Below are 22,389 nucleotides of genomic sequence, written 5' to 3'. Positions count from 1 at the left end.
TCACAGAGATTCATCATGAACTGTCATAAAAATATAAAATGTGAAGTGATTTTTTTTTTCACATTTATCCTAAAAGGTTTAAATGCTCATTTGTGCTATTGTTAGCTTAGATGATCTCAATAATAAGTGCAGTTTATTTTTCCTGATGATTATCCTGGGACAAATTATGGAAAAAAGAGGTGATGGATAACTGGTTACTATATAAACAGTATATTTATACTGTCGATTCCCAGTATATATATTTTATACATCAACCAGTTGTCCATCAATTATATAGTAACTTATCCATACCCCCATATCTGTACTATGTGTGAGATAATATGTCAGTGATCCAAGTGTTCTTCAGAGTGATGGCCTGTGCAAAGAAACTGCACAGATATCGTACCTGGTAAGATCTTTTTCAGAGACCTATGGAAATGATACAGCACTCTAAGAATTATGGAGTTGGAAATGTAATTCATAAATGAAAAAAAAAACATATTTTAGGTTTAAACTGGTGGTTCTGTGCCAAAAGAAATGCTGGGAGGTGTTTTATGACAGCCTGTTTCATGATTTGTTTGTTGTAACAATTCATTTTTATTTGTATCGCCCAGTAGCACATATCATGTTCAAAGGGCCTCACAGGCATAGAAATATATTAAGAAACAAGGTCACTTCCATGTTAAACAAATAAGCAACCCATCAGAAATACATACATGCAAAAAAATCCATGAGTGAAAAGAATTATATAGTAACATATGAACTCTGGGACGTAACAGAAGCAGAAGGCCAACATGATACTGATGAAGAAGACATGCATATGGTCCGTATTACCATGTGTAGGTACATCTCTGTAAATGTGGCTGAACTCCGGAGGCACATTTCAGGAGTATTATTATTAAGTGGAAGCACTAATAAATGCTCGATTTTAAAAAAGGAGGTATATTTTTAAGAGATCAGCAGCATTTGCTTACCTAAAATTCTGAGGCTTTTCCAGAAGATTTTAGGAAATCCACATTCCCAATTTCTCCCTGTGAGGAGTGTTGTATATCTAACAGGTTAGGAGTGGGAGTCGGGATGTGAAGTGACATTCAGAATAAAGTTACAAAGCAACACTGGCATTCAATAGCATACAAAAGGATGGGCGAAATTACAATTTTTCACTAATTAAAGTACTTTATTTCACAAAATACACATGACTCATCGACCAGCAACAAATCATACATACTTTTCACATCTAGTGGCAAATACATTAAACTACAACTACAAAAGGTAAACAGTGTAAACAATCCAGAAAGACATATTGTGGTCATTTTAAGGTATGTAATGTTGGATATAAACTGTCTTCTGCTTTCATGGAAAGCCTAAAGGAAGTAAAAACTAACTTTACAGCCTAACATTATTCACATGATTATTTCATTTAAACATAGAAGTTTACACCAGAAGGAGCTTCTTGTAATGGAATTTCTGACCATTAAAATGCGTGAAGCCTCTGTAAGGTCTACCCTTTAAATTATTTTAAATATTGCAACAATGCCCCTGAAGTCTTCCTGCTCAAACTCTTTCTAATGTCAACTCTTGTGTTTTCATGCTCCTGTATTTTCAGGTCTCCAACCAAGAGTCGTCAGTAGTCACCCCTGCACTGTGGTGTGCGTTAGGCTGTTGTGTTTTGCGGTCCTGAGTTGAAAAAAACAAGTCTGACTAGTTGCGGTCAGAACGGAGACTCCCAGTACTGCTGTGTCCTGCTCATGCCTTTTTTAATTTGCTCATAGGTGATAAACATCACAATGTTCCAGGAGCCGAGTCGCAGGAAAGAAGGCATGAACCTAAAGAAGAGGAAAAAAAGACAAGTGAAGAATTATTCAAAAGGACTTTTGTAGCATCTCTGCTTGCCTCGTGGTCATGTTAGAGTGTGTTTACCCTTTATAGAAAGCCGTGGATCCTTCGTTTCTTAGCATTGTGAAGGCACAGTTGAGAGCGCTGCTGTACTGGCCGTGTCCTGAGTTCATGAAACGTGTTTTAACTACATCCACAGGAGAAGCCACAACTGTGGTGCAGAAGCCTGCGCTGAAGGCGGCCGTGAAGTGGCACGGCAGGTTGTCTGTGGGAGGACAGAAGTTTAGTCACAACTTTCACGTTAATTAGACAGACGTTTGAGGGATGTTTGTCTGTATCTTTCATTCATGGCCTCACCTGTCATTAGGTTGTACTTCAGGATGAGTTCTTTGATCATGTCGTAGGTCACCAGCTCTGCGCAGTTTACGATGGCGTTACGAGTGATGTTTGGCATGCATCCTGGAACACAAAAGAGGATCGTAACTGTCAGAACAGCCGAGGGCATTTTCATATAAAGATGAATGACTTGAATGTAAAGCAGGTACCTCTCCACAGGCCACGTACACCCTCATCTCGGGCAATCGTCTTGTAGGCATCTATTGTGCCGTTGTATCTCCTCTCGCCGTCAGCCAGTCGGACCTGGGCTTGAAAACGCACCTTTACCACATCTGTTGGCTGTGCAAAAGCCACAGCCATTGCCCCGGTGGTGCAGCCCGCCATGAGCCGAGTAACGATCCCTGCACCTGTGTGCCATACGTATGTTGGTCACGAAGAAACAGTGCAATAGAAGCAGACTTGTTGCTCGCTCACTGATACTCACTCTCGGTGCCTCGGGTGTAGAATTGCTTCATGGAGTCGTAAAGGCCGATACGGACAGAAGCGAAGCTCATCTGTCTCTGCAGGCCTGCCACCAGTCCATTGTACAGACTCCTGGCCCCCTCTGTGCGCACCATGGTGGTGATGGTGCCAAACACGCCCCGATACTTCAGTGCACCAACTCCTTCGGCTATCTGAGACTCTCCCTGAAGCTGCACGACATGATGCAAATAAAAGAGGATTTAATATGACATCTATCATAAGGTTAAAGGCATCGGGTTAACACTGTTTGTCTAACCTGCAGTCTGACTTTGGCGGTATCCAGTGGAAAGGTGACAAGGTCGGCAATGCAGGCTGCCGTGCCTGCTCCGAAGAACTTAACTGCCGCAGAGGGCATCACATCTTTGGGTTTCATGCCAACCATTGCTGCGCCTCAGCTGAGGACATGAATGGAAAGATATGCTCTTACGATCCAAAGACCTTTGGTTGTGTAACACAAAGCACCAAAGAACATCGCTGCCTGGACAACCAAATATGGGATATAAGCGTGTAAAGTAAAAATAGACTACATGCATAACTGCTGATATTTTCTTATATTACACGACTTTTGTTCGATCTGTTTAAAATGACTAACTGTGACAAACCTGGGTGTATTTAGTGCGCTGGATGTGCTGGAAATATTTTCATGCTGTTCATGCTGAAAGTCATACAAACCTGTGAGTAAGGATTATGACAAGTTTCAGGTTTTCTCAAGAAACAAGCTAGTCTTTCGAGGTGCTTCTGTTGTGGAAATGCCTCGGACCATAAACTCTCCTCGAAATGAGCCAGTGAGCATACCACCACTTGCTGCAAAAACAACCATATAGCACAACTCAGCAAATCATCATTCACTCAGTTTTAGCTGAAAGCGACCCACAGCTTGAAGCAAATATAACTGATATTTTCAATTAACTGCCAATAAAAATTTACAGAGTTAAAAAAAATCACAGCTATGTTGATATGCAAGGTTGTTGTTTGTTTTTTTACCTTAATAGTTTTCCAAGTAAATTATAATCCAATTAACAGGAAAAATGTATACAGTCCTCTTTGATAGTTAATCCTATACGTTTTCTCGTCTCCTGTGTGCCTACTGTTCCAGTATGGAAGAAGCCTCCCCAAATTTATAGGAAGCTTTTCCACGTAACTACATGCGCTGTAGCCAAACACGTTGTACACCTGTCATGAGAATATCATGTTTATCAGTCTGTGAGCCTGAGCCAGATATCTGAGCTCTTGTTGATCTCTTCCTGATGCCGTCATCATGGCAGCCTGGCATGAAATCTCTGAGTACACGTAAACATTCAGGTCTATCTGGAGTCCGTTTACACAGTAAAGAAGTTACTGCTGAAAGTTTCATGGATTTTTTTAAAAACATTGTTTCAGGTTTGGAATCCAGAGTTTGATATTTGTGTGAAATTTCAGCTTTTCTTCCCCAGATACCAGCTCACATTACTCTGCTGACATCACAGGGTATTTTTCTATTGGTTGGTTACATGCAGCCAATCAGACTGGAAGGCTTGTCTGGATTCATGAGATGTTTGCCTGGGATTTTTGTCTGGCTGGGTAATATTTCCACCGCATTATTTCTTACTGTTTGTGCCCAGGGAACAGAATTAGCTCTAGAAGTTTAGAAGCTTTAGGAACCCCCCACCTCTCCATCCCAGCAAGCCAATCCATACCATGGGTCAGTGTGGTTGGGTGCAGAGAGAATCTGAATGCAATCATTTGGGTTGATTTGTAACAGGGACACAAGCTGCTTCCAACAAGAGGAGCAGCTGCCAAATGGAAAGTGTCAGGGGGAGGAGGTGCACTCTTTGTAGGTGGGTGTTGGCTCTCTGTGAGTGCATGCCTCCTTACATATGAGTTTCCATTGCATTCTGGGTCACAGGTCGCCAAGTTTTAATCAAGTCAGAAAGCACAGCCTCATATTCCAAATATCAAAGGATTCACCTGCTGCAACATGTGTCAGGAAGTTGTTCTGTTCCCAAGACGACACTACTAAATTTTGTAACCATACTAGTACTGTGCAAAAGTCTTGAACCTCCCTCGTTTCTTTATATTTTGCTTCCAAGGAGCCAGATAAGATAAGATAACTCTTTAAGATAAGACCTGGTGCTACTGAGCCATAGTTCTCCAGGCTGCTTTTTTTGCTTATATTCATTCAAGTCTTTTAACCATTTTTAGAAGAATGTTTTTTATTTGTTAAGCCACTTAACACTGACCTGTTAATGAATTAGAAAACACACCCAGCTAAAGCAATTAACACCTAAGACAACTTAGCCAAGAGCCAGGATCTTGCATGATCTTGCATCATTAGGATCTTTGCTAAGCCTGTCACAAAAAAATTTCTTCTCATTTATTTTGTTGAATCCACAAAATATGCCAAAGATAACACAGTTTGACAGACAGAAAACTGTGTTTTAAAAAAAATAATAACTTGTCCCACGGTGTGAAGGTTGTCCTTAAATACAGAAACCAGAAAAGAACTGTATGATTTTTTTTAAAATGAAAAAACAGGGGACTTGACCCTTCATCATCCACCTGTTCTTCACTAAAACCTCATCAGAAATGGTCTCAGTGGGAGGATGGCTGACAAGAAATCATTCTCAAGGAAGGAAAACAGGTAGGCTGAGGTAATCCAAATTACACAAGAACTGGACTGAAAATCTGAATCTGAATTTGGAATTGTTTGGTTCACATCATTGTCAGTATGTGTAGGGAGGAGATCAAGAAGGACGTACAACAGTGAGTATCTACAGCCACTTGTAAAACTCGGTGGATGCTCTTTCATGGTTTGGGGCTTCATTTCAGGCAGTGGTGTTGGAAATCCTATCAAAATTGCTGAAATTATAAATGCAGAAAAGCCCGGCTGTGTTGAAAAATAAAAGTAGTCATACCAGATATTGACTTTCAACCTTATTAGAATTGTATAAATTCAGTCTTTGCCTTGTATTTCTTATATTTATATACTATATTTCCATAGCTCAAGACTTTTGCACATTATTGTAAACATCTTTCTTTCCCATAAACTGCTGCTTTATAGCAATATTACCCTGTACACATAAAACAGTGTCATAATTCATCTTCAGTGTGACGACTTACTCAGAAACTCTGAAGCAGTTTTGGTAAACAGGGTCAAAGTAAAGCCATACACCTGCATATTTTCCACTCCTCATATTTACAGCTATAAAGGTTCTATATTAAACAAGGCATTCGTAGGAGATTAGTAAAGTGAGAACATATTTACGTTTAGCAAACATATTCAGACTGGGTCCTGTGATGTCAAACGACATTACAGGACATTTGAGAGGTAATAATCCATTTATACTGTATTCCATGAAAAGGTTAAGGAGATGGTGGAGGTGGTTTCACCACCTGCTCTCTAAAAACAGTTTCCTGGGAACACTCTGTGAGAAACATTTAAGCACACGCTCGGGCCAGTAAACAAGTCAGTGGGCTGGCTTCAACCAGTCTGCAGTGACCTCCCCTTAAAAAGACACTGAGCCCCCAGACCTGATCACCCCTGTGCTCTGAATACTGTGAACTTTAAATCAGTACTCTATAAATAAGGTCATCACTTAAAGGTTAGTAGGGCACAGGTTTATGGCTCAGCATCTTTGCTTCATTCACAAAATCAACTCAGACTTGGATTGTCCTGGTTCTGCTTCACTGGATAATTAAATAGGAAAAGAATAAAGGGACACTAAAACTGCTTATTTTTAATATCTGTAGTTACCTCAAGTTTATAATGTTTTTCCAACTTCATCAACAGCTTTTATCATTTATGCTGACTTACAGTTTTTCACCGTACACAAAACAGATATTCCACTAAGACAGCAAAAGGCCCCGCATAGCAGAGATGACTCAGGGGTTTGCAGACTGTTCGGATTTTGCTTTGGCTTGCATTTTTCTTAAAACTTAGTGCTTATTCTGGCTCTCACTGGCTAGATGATATTTTCTAATACTAGGTTCGATCAGTGAGCAAAGATCAGATCACACATGTTGTTAAGGAGTTGATGGGTTAGAAAGCAAACACAGGGATTATAATGTAATATAAGCACTGTTGAGAAGATACGGAAGGAAGAGTTCATGTAAAGCACATGATGAAAAATGCTTGAATAGTCTGGAAAATTGCCTAATATTGTATTCCAGAGAGCTTTTTTTTTTTAACAATATCACAAATTCAACTTAGTATTTAAAAGATATCTACTGGAAAGGCTCTTTATGCAGATACTCCTCAGTGTTTAGACCTTTGCCCTACTTCAAATGTGCGTCAGTGCTGACTGATTAGGATGATAATCAGCTGAGTCCTCCTAAAATTACACGTGACTCACCAGCACCTGTTCCCGTCCTCTCGTCTACAACTGTGGAGAACTGGCTGTCATAACATGTTCATTTTATATATATCTATATATAGATATATATATATAGATATATATAGATATATCTATATATATAGATAGATATATAGATATATAGATATATCTATATATATAGATAGATATATAGATATATAGATATATATACACGACTGACCTAAAACACACACACACATATATATAAATATAGGAGTGTTGTTGTTTTTGTTTTTTTCTGAATTCTCGCTTTTTGTTGAATTTACTCTGCCTTCACGCATCTGCATTTGGGTCCAGATCACAACAAGCGCCTTGAGGCAACTGTTGTTGCGATTTAGCGCTATATAGATAAAACTGAATTGACCTGAACATTCGACCTACGTAAAGCAGCAGACTGTGACACAGCAGAGTTTTTCAAGTGCTGCTTTTAAATGCAGAGCTGTATACAAAGTTGTGCTTTCAGAACACGCTGAAAGTTTGGTTCTTGGAAGAAAGAATAGAGGATCATGTATACCATACTTATAGCTGTTGGTTCATTCATGTTTACAGTTCATTTTCCTTTAATGTTACTATAGCAAAGCTGTGAAAAGATTTGATGCTATGTCTGTGACACCACAGATGCAGTGGGTTGCTGGGCTTGATGACTAAAGTTAACCTCTGCTTAATGTAACAATACAGGCCCAGCGATGTTTATTAAGAGTGAATCGCTGCCTGCAACAAAAGTTTAATGCAAGTCAATGTTATTTGTAACAATCCAGTTAGAGAATCAGCAGCTGTAACTGTGTCGTTGAATTTGAGAAGGCAGCTAATTACATTACTCCTTTACATTACTGCTCACTAAGTAACTAAAGTGAAATAACAGTTCTACACTGTTTATTTATTATTTAAAATCACATATAAATAGGGTAAGAATATTAAGTTAGGATAACATAAAACAGCATGTTTAAGTTCTGTTAACATAATCCCATTGTTAATGAAAAACAGCTTTAGTATTATAAAATAAATAAATAAATAGGATTACCTGAATTTAGCTGACCAAAAATATGGGTGGAATAAAAATATCTACATTTTTTGCCCATTACTCCGTTTTCATCCATTTATCCAGTTAGGGATCACAACGGGGGGATTAAGGCTTTTCGCGCTGTCACAGGGCAAGAGAGGAAGATACAACCCGCACAAGTCCGTCCCAGGGCAGACAACAACTCAAACCTACAGCTAGTTAAAAATCACTTGTTTCTCAAACATGCGTATCTTTAAGTTGAGGCCGCGGTACGTTGAGGCCAGGTAATGCAGTCTGCAAAGGGGGCAGATGGACTTAAACCCACCTCCTTTTTTGCTTTAAACTGACAGCGCTAGCTATCACGCTACTATACGTTACTCGGTTTACACTTGATATTCATAATAATCAGTCTCAGTTTTTAGTAAGAGTCTGACTTTCATTCACGGTACTCCGAACTGCTGAGAGCTATGAAGTGTAAGCCGCTTTTGAATTGCAGTTGAATTTGTAGCCAGTAGATGGCGACGATGCTGTGAAATAATCTGCGTCAATCATCTGAGAAAAAGAGACCGTCATTTCAGCTGCCGAAGAAGAAGAACGCTAGCCGTTAGCTTGCCAGGCAAACGCAGTTTAACCAATGTCTGGCTAACATCGGTGTAGGTGTCGAAAAAAATCATATGCTGCGAAAGCGAGAGAAGGTCACATCAAAGAGTTCCTGACAAAGACCGGCCTCACTTTTGACAACATGGAGAAACAGTTGCATTTGAACCTGTTAGCCTCCAGACCTCCCATGGCAGGTGGTTTTCAGTCTGGCTCCAAAATGAAAATGGGGTGAGTTAGCTAGGATCTTAGCATTTATTTGTTTAGTTGTGTGCACTATCACGCCGGTTGTGTTTTTTTTTATTCCCAAAGCCAGGGAGTGTAATCGTATATTTAGACTCACTGAATTGCACTGCGTAACTGATTGCTTTAGCCCGGCTAGGTTAGCTGCATCTGCTACCAGAGTTTAGATAATCAGTGTTATACACCACTGATTGATTTAGCCTGGCGCTTTTGCGTGTTAGCATTTAAAATTTAAAAGGATATCCTTTCAGTCTGAAAATTCTGTTTTGTTTTTTATTATATTTTTTTTGTCTTTTTGTTTATTTTTCTATTTTGTTATTATTGCAATGTTTGATGATGTGAAAAGAAGGGGAGAGTTATTTTTAGTCTGGAGGGTTTTTTTGTCTTTCAATTGCTTCTACAAAGTTTAACAGTCCTGTTGCAGTGTTGAGTCACATCATACATGGATTCGGTTACTTATTTACTTTTGCTCTTTTTATTTACAGACCTGGGCGTAAGAGAGATTTCTCTCCTCTGCCCTGGAGTCAGTATTTTGAAACCATGGAAGACATAGTGGTGGAAAATGAAAACGGCAAAGATATATCCTTGACTGCTGTTCCAGTTTGTAAGAGGACATTGAGCATGAATGACACACACTTTGGGTCCAAGTCTTCAGATTTAACTCCTGATATCATTGTGCTATATGACTAGAGTATATGCAGAAGATTAATGTGCATTATTGTTGGACGAGCATCTGCTTACTTCATTATTCTTTCAATTAGTATTTCTTTGACCACTGTGAACATTTTCAGAATTTACTGCAGTGGCTCCCATGGTCCTGTGCTGCTCCTGCTTCACGGAGGAGGCCACTCTGCACTATCCTGGGCGGTGTTCACTGTGAGCTTCATAACTATTACAGACCCTTTATGATCTGTTAGCAGTCTACATTAAAGTTAACAGCAATGTTGGGCAGAATATTTATAAAGCTTTTTTTTTTTAATGTCAACATATCGTCTGTGATCTATTTAATTGAAATGATTTTTATCTATGTTCTTGCAGGCCATCATATACAGCAGGATTAATTGCAGGGTGGTAGCTATGGACCTCCGAGCTCATGGTAGGTTGCAGGACACAGCAAGTTTTTATTTTTGCACGTGGTTAGAGGATTATGGCATTCTTTGCCTCAGCGTACATGGATCAAATGAGTTAAATCTCTGTCATCACCTGCAGGTGACACTAAAGTGAAAAATCCTGAAGATCTCTCTGCAGATACGATGGCGAAGTAAGTCTTTAAGAGAACACAGTTTTTTGTGGGAATGGTTTTTAAACATCTGCTTCTTGGGTTTACATCACAGGAACATATGGGACGCCACAGAAGGTGGTGATGATCCAGCAGGCATGAGTTTAATTAAGAAAGTTTTGATTTCACCGCTCATTAAACGTGGGAAGAGTGTGGTGACTTCCTGTGGCTCACATTTGGATTATTGATTGCGGTGTAAAATGTAAAAAGTAGTTACAAGCTTCCTGATTAGAGTTTCAATCATAACTGAAAAACAGGCTGACAGGTTATATTCTTGCTTCTTTTTTTTTTTTCTTCCCCAAAGGGATATTGGCAAAGTGGTGGAGGCACTTTATGGAGACAACCCACCTCCAATCATGCTTATTGGACACAGCATGGGAGGGGCCATTGCAGTTCACACTGCCACTGCCAATCATATACCATCCCTGCTTGGTCTGTGCGTCATTGACGTCGTAGAGGGTAAGCTCCACAGATAAGTGCATATTTCCAAAGTCGTTAAAGACAAATCCTGCGAGTTGCTTTGGTAACGCCTCAGGTCACTTATTTGGGCAGTTACTTTGAGGCCCTTACCTAAATGACTGAGGAGACTGAAAATGGCTTAAATGATCCACAAGTTGTTCTTCTATTCTGAATGGGCAAAGTCACATGTCAGTACAACTTCATTAACAGTCCAAATTTGATCAGTGACTGGCTTGTTCTACTAAGAGCACTTGAACAAATATTATGCTAATCAATGCTCTCAATACTGGGAACAAAGAAAAACAATGAGTATACTTAAACACTTAACTGTGTGCACGAGTCTATGCAACAACATGAGCAGATCACATGATTGGGTCTTTTCCAGTACAGGATGCTCTCATTGATTTTTATGAGAGCATTTGCCATTTCTTTCTTCTTCTTTTTTTTTTGTTAGTTGTTTAGTTTTTTTTAATGATGTAAAATGTAAGTTATTATGCTGAATATTGTTAATAAATGCCATAAGCACTAATTGTGGGTTTGTTAAATAATTTTGTTTGTGTTAACACTCAGGGACAGCAATGGATGCTTTGAACAGTATGCAGAATTTCCTCAGAAGTCGGCCAAAAACATTTAGATCTCTGGAAAATGCGATTGAGTGGAGGTAAATGTTAAACAGTGAGCCACACTGCTGCATCTTTTTGTTTGATTAGATTACATCATACATATATATTCTGTCTTTTAGTTTGCAAATTGTGCCAAGTGTTATTTGTCCAAAGCACACTGAAATAACTTCTTTATTTATTTATTTGTTCGTTGCAGTTCCTTACCTTGAAGAGCTTCAATTCTTAATTGTTGTATACAAGTGCCTAAAGGTGTTCTTCACCTTTTTCCTTTCAGTGTGAAGAGCGGCCAGATCCGAAACATCGAGTCAGCCCGGGTGTCCATGGGAGGCCAAGTGAAAAAGTGTGTCTGGGCTCTCTCTTCTCTGCAGTTTTTTCCGTGTGGGTTTGTGGCTTTAACTGACCATTTCAATTTCCTCTCTTGTGACTTTTACAGATGTGAGGAATCCAGCAGCAGTTCAGGGGTGTCTAATAGCATTGGTGAAGGTATTATAGAAGAAGAGGAAGATGAGGAAGCAGAAGAAGAATCCAGCAAGAAAAGAGCAAAGGAGGATGACCAGGAGGTTTGGTCTCTTGCTTCTTAGTTTTCTCTTGTCATCTGTAAGTGTTTTGGAAAGAGATTGAAAGCTATAAAAGAGTATTTGAATTCTTTCACACAGACGAAAAAGGAGAGCATCTTCACCTGGAGAGTAGAGCTTTCCAAGACAGAAAAATATTGGGAGGGTTGGTTCAAGGGTCTGTCTGCCCTCTTTCTCACCACCCCTGTGCCAAAACTGCTCCTTCTCGCAGGTTTGATTTATTCTTTTTTTTTTTTTTCTCAAATATCTAGTAGTTTAAATAGGACACACACACACTGACTGCACAGTTTCACGCCTGACTTATCTCGTTGTACAGGAATAGACAGGCTTGACAAAGATCTTACCATTGGACAGATGCAGGGTAAAGTGCACAGATTGTTTCTCCCTTTTTTTTGCAATTTTCTGTAAGAATAAACGCATTTAAAAAAATATTATTTGTTTGCAGGAAAGTTTCAGATGCAGGTCCTCCCTCAGTGCGGTCACGCTGTTCACGAGGATGCACCTGAGAAAGTGAGCGTTCTTACCCGAATTTACTGGCACTGTACTCATGTCAGAGGCCCATAACGTTATATATTTATGTATGCGTGCTGCGTGTTGTTATGTCTGTTTTCAATGTTTTAACTTGCTCCTCTGACATCTGTTGCTAGGTAGCAGATGCACTAGCAACATTTATGGTTCGGCACAAATTCACTGAGTTTAAGGAGGGATACCTGTGGTAAGTGAGCTCACTACTAAGGAATGAGGTTGTTAAATTTCCAAGAGATGCATTAATTATATGTAGAATAATATGATAATCGTTTCAGTTCTGCTTTAACAATAAAAATCTAGATTTTTAAATTGGTTGATAAGGAATTTATCCTTGCTTGTTCCTGTCAGGGAGGCTGGAATAAATGGTAATGGTAGAGACACATGAAGAATTCACCTAATCTTACTTGATTCCATTTTTCTTATCTTTTTCTGCAGCTAATTTCCAGTTTTGCGTCTACATATAGCCAGCAGCCGTAGAAGAAGTGTCTCAAGATTTATCAACATCATTGTCCAATTAAGGAAAATATAGCTGCTATTATTATTATTATTATTATTATTATTATTATTATTATTATTATTATTATTATGCTTTTGTCATGTTGATATTTTTGCCTTTCTGCTTTGCCTTATTTTTATTTTAAATCATCAGATTTGCTTGTATGTTTCCTTTTTGTTTATATATTTTTTTTTTAATTTCTGATTTGTAATGTTCTCCTGTTTTATTTTGAGTGATTGCATCATTATTAATGTGTGTTTAATGTTTGAATTTAAACAGTGATTAAAGATGGATACAGCCAGTAGTGTCACCCAGTCTTTTAATATGTGCGTGTTAATATGCATGTTGTACTTAATTCTAGTTTTCTATCGTTTCTATGCTGTTCGCACTAGAATAACTACTAGAACGTTCTGCTGTTCTGAGTGAGTTCTGGTTGTTAGTCCCTTTTTTTTTTTTTCTTTTTTATCCAGTAGGTGAATTAAGTTGACCAGGTGCCCCAGTTTGTAAAAGCCTGAATGGCACATTCAGCTCTTGTCCAGCAATGTTTCAACACATTGTTTACAACACCTAGATTATTGAATCTTGAACACAGTTGGGTGTTCCAGCAGGAAAATGATGTTAAAATCGGTTTTGGAATGTATAAAGCACGCTAACAGTGAGTATCCTCGACACTACTGAAAATATGTCCACTGCATTTAAAAGTTGGTCTGTGCCAAGAAACCCAAAAATTTACATGATTTCTGTCAAAAAGAGTGGTAAAAATATTCAGCCAGAATTACGCCAGAAGTTTGTTGATGGCTACCAAAAGCATGTAGTTGAGGTCCAACTAGCCAACAGGGGTTCAACCAAATATTAGCAGAGAAAATGTGCACATTTGAGCCTGTGTGGATACGAGATTTATGCTGTACAATCATTCATGATATTACCATGGCATTCATTCCCATCATTATTTTTTGTGAAGCATGTGTAGCTCATGTATGTAATTAGCCGGATCAGTGGCAGTATGAAATTGTATTAAACATTTCTTTTACAAAATCATCACAGATATGCAAACAAGTCTGAGATTCTGCAGATTAGAAATCCAAGGTTGGCTGCAATTTCTAAACTTTATGAAAAAGGTGACATCTTTTTCCTCATGTCCTTCATACACTCCGTGGAATAACAAAAGGTTTTTAATTGTCCCACAGTGAATTATCGGAGTGAGAAATATGTTGCAGAGATGTGCAGTATAAACACCTGAATTATTAATTAGCCATAATGACTGTCCTCCAAAGAGCTGAAGCCTCTGAGATTATTTTGTGATCCGAGTCTGTAAACAGAGCTGACGTGCACCGCTCCCAACAGGGGCAAAGTTTATGGGCCCGGCAAATTATGTTTTTGTTTTTTTTATTATTGATTGATTTATTTATTTTTTTAGAAAAGAAGAAAAAAAAACAGCAAAAAACAACTTCGCTGTCAGCGTTAGTTACACAACTCCAGCCTCATGAAAATGCAGGAGCTGTCCATGATGCAGTGGTGCTGAAATACTAAAACGGGGTCAACAAATTGGTCCCTTCTATCAATAAAACTCCACTATATTACATGATATTACCTTATAGTGAATATCTGTCCAATGTATTGATGGGCCAGGGTGTTTAATACCTAATCTCGCAATATGACACAATTCATGATCCTCAGAGGATAAAACAGACCTGATGTGAGTAAAAAAAAGGTCACTATGTAGTGTAATGACATTTCTACTTTGAGTTCAATTCTACATACGTAAGGCGTAATTGACGACTCCTTTGAACAGACATTACAAATAATAGCAAATAAATAATACATTAGCTCACTGAATTGGCACTGCGTGATCAAATCTTTAGGATCCCTGCTATAAACAAATCTGAAATGCCTTTATATTGCTTGCCTTCAACAAACAGTGCAGAACTGAGCCCAGCAAGCTCACTAGATTTAATGTAATGGGCACTCATGATATAACATTGTCCTCTGGAGCTGTACCTAAGGCCCAGCTTTCAAGACAGTTTTCCTCTGCACAAAATAGAGCAGGTATCAGTGGGACTGGGCCACAAAAATAAATAAGAAAACTGTAGTTTTTTTTTGTTTGTTTGTTTGTTCTTTGCCTTAGCTTCTCTGGTGACTCATTTGACTGAAATAATGGCTGCTTGGGGCAAAGTTTATGGGCGCAGCAAATTATGTTTCATTTTTTATTTGCTTTGTTTTAGAAAAGAAGAAAAGAAAATTACAATCTGTGTCACACTGCACTTCTGTTCTCTGTTGGTTTTGAAAGCATAATGTACATTAATCAAGGATCCATGAAGAAATGTCCGGAGTTACTGTTTTCTCTTACAATCTGACTGAAAAGATCCAGTTGGGTTTTATTATCGTCTAGGTGAATCATCTTATTATGAAAAACAAGAGTAAGGTGATATTAGTGCTGTCAGCAAAAAGAACTAAAAACAACAAGCCTCCAGCAGCGTTAGACCCAAAAGAAAAAAGAAATGTTTTTAAAATTCATATCTGCTGCCACAAACGGCATATTAAATATATGTTTGTCATGTGATTCCCTTTTCAGGCTTATTTGTGTCATCAACTATTCACAGATCAAACTCAAACAGCATCACTGATCTCTTTAATGACTCACATTAAACTGCCTATTAAAAGAATATCTGCTTCTGGAGTGTTGGTGCAGCTCACTGGGTTGAGCAGGCAGCTTGTGTGCTGTAGCGCAACAACAGAGGTCTGGGTATAATCACCCCAGGTAATTTGCTGCATGTCTTCTCCCATGCTCTTTTTGAATGATAATTATAAAATTTCAAGAAAACAAAATATGTTAAAATGGATATCTAATTCCTGCACAGTTCCCTAAACAGGAAAATGTCACGAGAAGAGAAGAGCCCTTTATTGTCATTGTACATGTACAATAAAATTATGGGTGTTCCACACCAACTGTGCATGAATAACATGTAAATGGTAAGACAGCAGGAATAAATAACAAAACAGGAGAAATATATACAAAACAAGTGAAGGTCACAGAATGTAGAACAAACTGTGTGATATCCTTTAATGGTAAGTGGAGTAAAAAGTAGATGGAAAGATAACATCAGTTAGACAACTTGGCCAAACTTTCACTCCACAGCTAATGCAGAGTATTGAGTGGTTGTGACGCTGATACAGATGGTGATGTCAGGACATGGCTCACCTATAAAAAGGACATGACAGGCTGCTCTTCTTTCCTCACATTTGTTCACCGAAACGTGTTTGCCAAATGAAGTCAAACCATACAGGTGACATGTAAGTAATATGTCTACAAAGCATATAACTTCATATTATCCATCTACGTTTGGCACATAATTCTCACTTTGATGCTGTTTTTTTTTTTTGTGATATTTGACAGAATCATCTTGCACAATCTACACTTTTCGGAATTGTTTATAATATTAAAAATCAGTCCGTGTTTGTGTTTTTCATGCCTTTGCAGACACGGTGCGAAACTGCAGTCATGAATGCCACAACGGCCGAGTTCCAGTCGTTGCCATTTCAGACTTCAGTCAAAGCTGCGCTGTCTATGTTGCTGTGTTTCTTCTTCCTGTATGTAAATGCCATCATGATGTTTGCCCTGTTGAAGAAGCCTCTGTTACTAGAGTCCTCCCGGTACATCCTGTTTGGTCATTTGCTCATGTGTGACTCTGTGCAGCTGCTGCTGACTATGCTGCTTTACATCTTTGCCGTGATGATGGTCAGAATGATCAACTATGTTTGTGTTTTTGTCTCACTGCTTGCGGCCGTCACTGTTAAAATGTCTCCTCTCAACCTTGCCGTGATGTCTTTGGAGAGATATGTTGCAGTTTGTTTGCCACGCCGAGGTCGACGGGTAAAGCCATTGCCGTTATGTGGATAGTGGCGTCCTTAGACTCATTCATACAACTTTTCCTGTTTGTCAGGATGGAGAAGACGATCTTCCCTATGCAGTCGTTCTGCATCAGAAACAGTGTTTTTCGCCTAGAAGTTTATGTGACTTTAAACATGGCCTTCACCATTCTCTATTTTGTGTTTGTCAGTATGATTATTATCTATACATACACTGCAATCATGATCACTGTGAAGTCAGCCTCATCTAGAGGGCGTCATACCAATAAGGCACCCAAGACAGTGCTGCTACATCTGCTTCAGCTGTGGCTGTATCTCACCTCCACCCTGTTCAATATGATAAACCCCAGCATGATGTTGAAAGTGCCTCCTGATATGGCTATTCATGCTCAGTACGTCCTCTTTGTGGGTCTCATCATTTTCCCAAAGTGCTTGAGCCCACTCATATACGGCCTCAGAGATCAAACTCTCTGCCGTGTCTTCAAATACTATTTTACATTTGGCTTTAGAGCCAGTGTTAAACCATCACCTTTGTCCTGATTTCAGCGCTAACTGTGTTCTAACTGTGTGGTTTAGGGGTTACAGCCTATGATATGTTTTTATAAAAATTTGATCTAGCCAGAGACAAAGATGGTTTTTTTTGTTTATGTTACAGAATTACAGATATTGAAAGTTCAACATAGTTTTGAATATTTATCCTTGTATATGAACTTAAGCTCTGCAGGGTAGATTGTATTTATTCATTACAATATCTGTCTTCTACTAGCTTTATTGTCTAATCTCCTGTTATAATAAAGAACAAAAAAATATGTTAAAATTACATCTGATTCTGGTGTAGTTGCTGCATGGACACACTCTAAATGTGGCTGATTTCACAAGAATCACAAGGTTTTAGAAATGTTATCCAGTGAGAGTTATTTTTGCGTATTTATGTTACAGAATTGGAGATACTGAATATTTTTATGCACATTTGAAGTGCCACTTAGTTTTGAGTATTTATCCATAACAGAATTTGAGGACATATCTGTACTCATATCCTTTCTAAGATCAGTTCTTTTTATTGCACTATTAAAGTTCTGCAGGGTCGGCTTTGCTTAGTCATTTCAAAGACATGAAGTGCAGCAGCCTTTCAGTCTCTTTTTTATCGTTATATGTTGCTTATCAGGTAATTTGATTATCAATTTTAGGGATGACTTTTATTATTTAATAGTAATAATGACAAATGTGCAAAAAAAGAGACTTATTTGTAAGTTAATTTATACTTATGGGTTGGGGGTGAGTAAAACTAAAGCAAAGTTATGGTACAAACATGTTGATTCAAACAGTGCAATTAACTATCTCTATATTACATGTCATGAAATATAAAATCTATACAAGAAATAATAATATCATTTACTTTTTGACTGTGTTGCTCATGTGTGATTATGCATTAACATGTGTCATAAAGGGAAAAACAAACAAAAAAAAAGAAAAAGAGATGTTCATACTTTTATTCAAGTCTTTCTTTCCCTTAATTATGAAAAACAAAAGCATTTCAAACTCATCTGCGTACGTCATCTTATCCTTTGTGGAAATACTTTGCATTCAAGGTCGGGCAAGAATAACTGCTGGTGTAAAAAGAAGGAAAGTGTTTGTCTGTGGAATCGCTTTACTTATATAAGAAAATATTAAATACTAAAAGAGATACATAGACTTTTTTTTCAATTTGATTTTTTTTTTTTAAATGATGTAACCTCATAATAGATCTCTCTGCCTTTTGATTTTTTTTCACACAAACAGACAAACTGATTTTAAGATTTAAAGATGATAATAATAATATTTCAAGTCTACAATTGTTAGTGGCTTTTTTATCAAGTCTTTACCTTTTGCTGGGGGTGTGTTAGTTAAACCGGAAAGATGAAACGCATGTTATTTAACCTTGAATAAAACATTATAGAGTCACTATAAAGTAACTATTTAATAATATAATTATCTGTAACATATTTCATGATGATCAGGTTCAATTTCATTAAATCTACAATAGAAAAAACTGCAGTAAAAGTAAGTCTAAATCTGCATGTAAAAAGTTCATTGTTTTAGCCAGCAGATGTCACCTTTGCTTTGTAAGTGGTTGCAGAAGCTGTGGCTCCAGCTGCAGCCCTTTCATTTCAGTCTGTGTGGTATGTAAGCAGCCGGATCATGAACTCTTCTATGATTTAGTCTAACTTATTCCATCAGTACGGCATTTAGAATATCTGATCTGACTGATAAAATTCCTTTTCCCTCTTTCTCACAATGCACACAGACACTTGTGTAGGAGAAAGAGCTTAGACAGAGCGCAGGGAGAGGGAACAATTTATGTGGGTAAACAGGGAGGTAAGTACTGACCCACAGAATAAAAGAAGCATCTGAGCAGGAGGTGGACTAATTTAACCGATCTTTACTCCGCTGCAAACTTGAAGCCCTCTCAATACCTCTCTGGCCTTCATGAAAGAGCACTTGAACAGCTGAAAAACATTCCAGAGCGAGAAAGTACCTGGTGACAGAGAGCGGCTTCAGTTTAGAGAGAGAGCGGGAGGGAAAGGTTCTTATCATGAGCATGAAACCATTCACAGGCTAACCCAAGAAAGTGGATTCTGTGGGCTTTTTTATTTTTATTATTAATGGCAGCTTTCTTTGGAGTTCCAATATTACTTTTGATGATACAAGTTATGGATCTCCCTTTCTGCTGTTCACAGGAAGCGCATCCAGAGGAGAGCTAAAGATAAAGAAGAGATGGCACAGACAGACAGAAAGCTTATCTTTGTGTTTGTTAATTAAAGATAAGACGTGGGAGAAAAACCATTGCTTTGCTGTTGCTCACACATATGGGGGACTGATTTTTTGTTTGCATATTACAGTGCAAAGCGGAATTCCTTCTCCTAAATCCCTGTGCTTGCCACATATTTATTTGTGTATCCTGATTTGACAAATTGTAGAAGCATTTGTAAGCAATTAGGATAAAATGGAAATTCAGTTGTCTTAATAAACCGCTGATGAAAGAAAATGAAATGAATGAAACACACAGAGCATATAATTTACAAAGAAAAATAAAAAAGGTATACCATTGTCGAATATTATAATGGATGGAAAGGTTTACCGCTTCTTGTGAAGGGTTGTGGAAAAGTCAGGGGGGACTTTCTAATGTACAAGTGATGCTATAGAAGAAGAGTCAAAATCGAATTACAGAGTCTTTTAGCACACTCTTCACTCTCCCTCATCTCAGTTTCTCAGAACACATGACAACATATAGCTTTCAAGTTGATGCACTGCACTCAAGGCAATATTTTCTGAATGAATTTAGAAACAATGGGAATATTCAATGCATTTTTACTCACTTCAGTAGAGAGCCAAAGAGACGTGCTATAATGCTCGCGTGCACACGGACGTGCGCAGCCGTTCGCACTATAGAGCTGCAGATGAATGTCATGGTGGGGGAGTAATTGTATCCCCTGTGACTCGAATTAAAGCACTGACCTGGTTAGCTTTCTGTCAGCAAGAAGGGGTGGGGGTGCTGCCCCCACAATTCCCACCCACATTAACTCTTCAAAGATTAACTTGTTGACTGACTGAACCACGAGGAGCACCCTGAGCCACAGAATCATGGAAGTGACACACCCAGGGATAGCCTTGGGAAGAGAAAATGTTAACAAGTGCTTAATAGCCATCTTCTTCTCATCTGCTGATAAAAACAGAACACGCATTGGGAGATGAGTTGTTTCTTTCATTTTAGCAATGCAGTGATAGTAAGGCAGATTTGGAAGGGCTTCACTACAAACTCCTGAACGCCACAGATACATTGCCCGGTGGCATGCCAAATCATGCCAGTTTCATGAATTTCATTTCTTTACGTGGGGGCCACGAGCAGGTTAAACAGCCTTGACCTTTGTTTTTACTGCAGACCTTTTGATTTGTCATTGCAGAAAAAATAGAGGTGGAAGTAATAACATTATCAATGATTCAGTTAGATGTAAGTGTCCCAGAAGGGCCATAATGACTTGCTCATGCAATGTGCCATGGAAAACCCACGCTAAATGTAACTGGGGCATTATTAATGCTATTAATTACACCTGTGCCGCCCAATAACCAGTGAATTACAAGCATGAATGCCTTTGCCACCAGCACCTTTTACATAACAGTTCAAAAGGAAAACAGAGGACTGCTCAGAGTTATCGGGGTTGATGTTTTTTGGATAATATCTTTAATTTTCTTTAACAACAACAACAACAAAAAAAGCTGGGCAGCATGCTAGTGCAGCGGTTAGCACCACAAGAAGGTCAAATTCAGCCTGGGACCTTTCTCTAAGGAGTTCGTGTGTTTCCCCTGTGCATCTGTGGGTTCTCTCTGAGCACTCAGGGTTCCTCCCACAGTTCAAAGACATACATGGGGTTAGGTTAACTGGTGATTCTAAATTGACTGTAAGCACAAGCAATGACAGACATGAAAAAGCAAACTCCTCTAAAATAAAACATGGAAAAATAAAACATGGAAAAAAAAAAAGAACACCGGTTCAAATACTGCATGGTTGAGATAAAGTCCAAGTTATTTACAAAGTCGAGAATGTTCCCAAACCTTTTTAAATATTTTTGTTTGGTTAATTTTATTCTGTTGTTTTGGTTCTAACAAAGCAAAGCTCTTATCTTTTTAGCACTCAGTAAACTGACAATGATTTGTTTTTGTTCATTTCTATTATGATTATTTCCTTTTGGAAACAAACCAAGTAAAAACAAATTAGCTGGATCTGAAATACTCTTCTCACATCACCTACTGTTTTCTAAAATATTTTAATGTCTCTCTACACTTCCAAACACAGTGAAACAGCATTACAGTGAATTGTATGTCTGGCATGTTTTTATCATATGATTTGACCTGGGAGGAGTTACATATGTTTAAAGGAGCCAGTAACAGTTTGTAAATCAGAGGTGTATATTCACCATGCCAGTCTGAACTCCATGCATGCTGATTTCCAATCCTATGCTGAGATTTAAGTTTCCACATATTTGTCTGACATTTTGTGAACTCCCTGATGAACAGGATGTCAGCACTGTGATATGATGCCCTTTTTAAAAAGTACTCCATCATCATTATTACGACAAATATATTTAGGGGGAGGTCTAATACATGAATTATGATGTTTTAATCACATTTTCAACCGAATTTTTTCAGAGAAAAAACAGATGGGAGGAGGAAGCTGCCTTGTGAAAGTATTGTCAATCATATCAAATAATACTAATAAGAATTTTTAAAGGGTTGAATGGTATGAAATGTAATCCAATTTTGATAGGATTGGTTGAATGTGTTGCTCAAATTCAAAATGGTGGTGAATGTCTGGAGTCAATGGTTAGACCACATATGTCAAATAAAAAATGCTTTTTCTACATTTCGATGTTAAAGAATTAGAGTAGAAGACGTTGCATGTAAAATAAGTTTAATTACTAAAAGGCCAAGCCTTCCACCAATTTATTTTTTAACTAAAATATGATATCATTTAATTGTAAATCCTGGTGCCTATTGAGAAACAAAGAAAGTAGACCGAATTCATATTTTTGGCAGCCGTAAAGGATGTGGATTTATTTATTTATTTATTTATTCTGTGAGAAGACACATAAGGGGGGGAAGTGATTTGATGAATCAATATAATATGTCGGGTTATCAACAGAGATGACGTAATGTGTATAC

The 22,389-nt window shown here is 38.1% G+C and overlaps 2 protein-coding genes and 1 pseudogene across 2 annotated transcripts; 2 read left to right on the top strand and 1 right to left on the bottom strand.

Annotated features, from left to right (window-relative positions):
- Positions 1-1,135: 1,135 nt before the first annotated feature.
- On the bottom strand, positions 1,136-3,835 carry LOC146699941 (dicarboxylate carrier UCP2-like). The gene is made up of 8 exons (XM_085469883.1): positions 3,658-3,835; positions 3,346-3,477; positions 2,930-3,068; positions 2,636-2,843; positions 2,361-2,558; positions 2,173-2,274; positions 1,900-2,080; positions 1,136-1,805 (listed from the first exon to the last, which is right to left on the bottom strand). The coding sequence occupies exons 3-8, from the start codon at positions 3,053-3,055 to the stop codon at positions 1,691-1,693; spliced, it is 930 nt and encodes a 309-aa protein (XP_085326009.1). The 5' UTR covers positions 3,056-3,068; positions 3,346-3,477; positions 3,658-3,835; the 3' UTR covers positions 1,136-1,690.
- Positions 3,836-8,177: 4,342 nt separating this feature from the next.
- On the top strand, positions 8,178-13,126 carry ppme1 (protein phosphatase methylesterase 1). Its single transcript, XM_085469881.1, has 14 exons — positions 8,178-8,853; positions 9,351-9,446; positions 9,651-9,741; positions 9,904-9,961; positions 10,075-10,126; positions 10,449-10,603; positions 11,174-11,264; positions 11,501-11,566; positions 11,660-11,786; positions 11,883-12,012; positions 12,118-12,162; positions 12,247-12,311; positions 12,449-12,516; positions 12,765-13,126. The coding sequence occupies exons 1-14, from the start codon at positions 8,768-8,770 to the stop codon at positions 12,766-12,768; spliced, it is 1,134 nt and encodes a 377-aa protein (XP_085326007.1). The 5' UTR covers positions 8,178-8,767; the 3' UTR covers positions 12,769-13,126.
- A 3,198-nt stretch (positions 13,127-16,324) lies between these two features.
- LOC146699939 (odorant receptor 131-2-like) lies at positions 16,325-17,232 on the top strand (annotated as a pseudogene).
- Positions 17,233-22,389: the final 5,157 nt, after the last annotated feature.

Source organism: Copadichromis virginalis, linkage group LG10 (assembly GCF_057382275.1).
Source record: "Copadichromis virginalis isolate Kocher_CV1m ecotype Utaka linkage group LG10, C_Virginalis_male_GT1.1, whole genome shotgun sequence".
NCBI classification, from domain to species: domain Eukaryota; kingdom Metazoa; phylum Chordata; class Actinopteri; order Cichliformes; family Cichlidae; genus Copadichromis; species Copadichromis virginalis.
The sequence above is the reverse complement of the archived record's forward strand: the minus strand, read 5'-3'. Positions and strand labels throughout refer to the sequence as shown.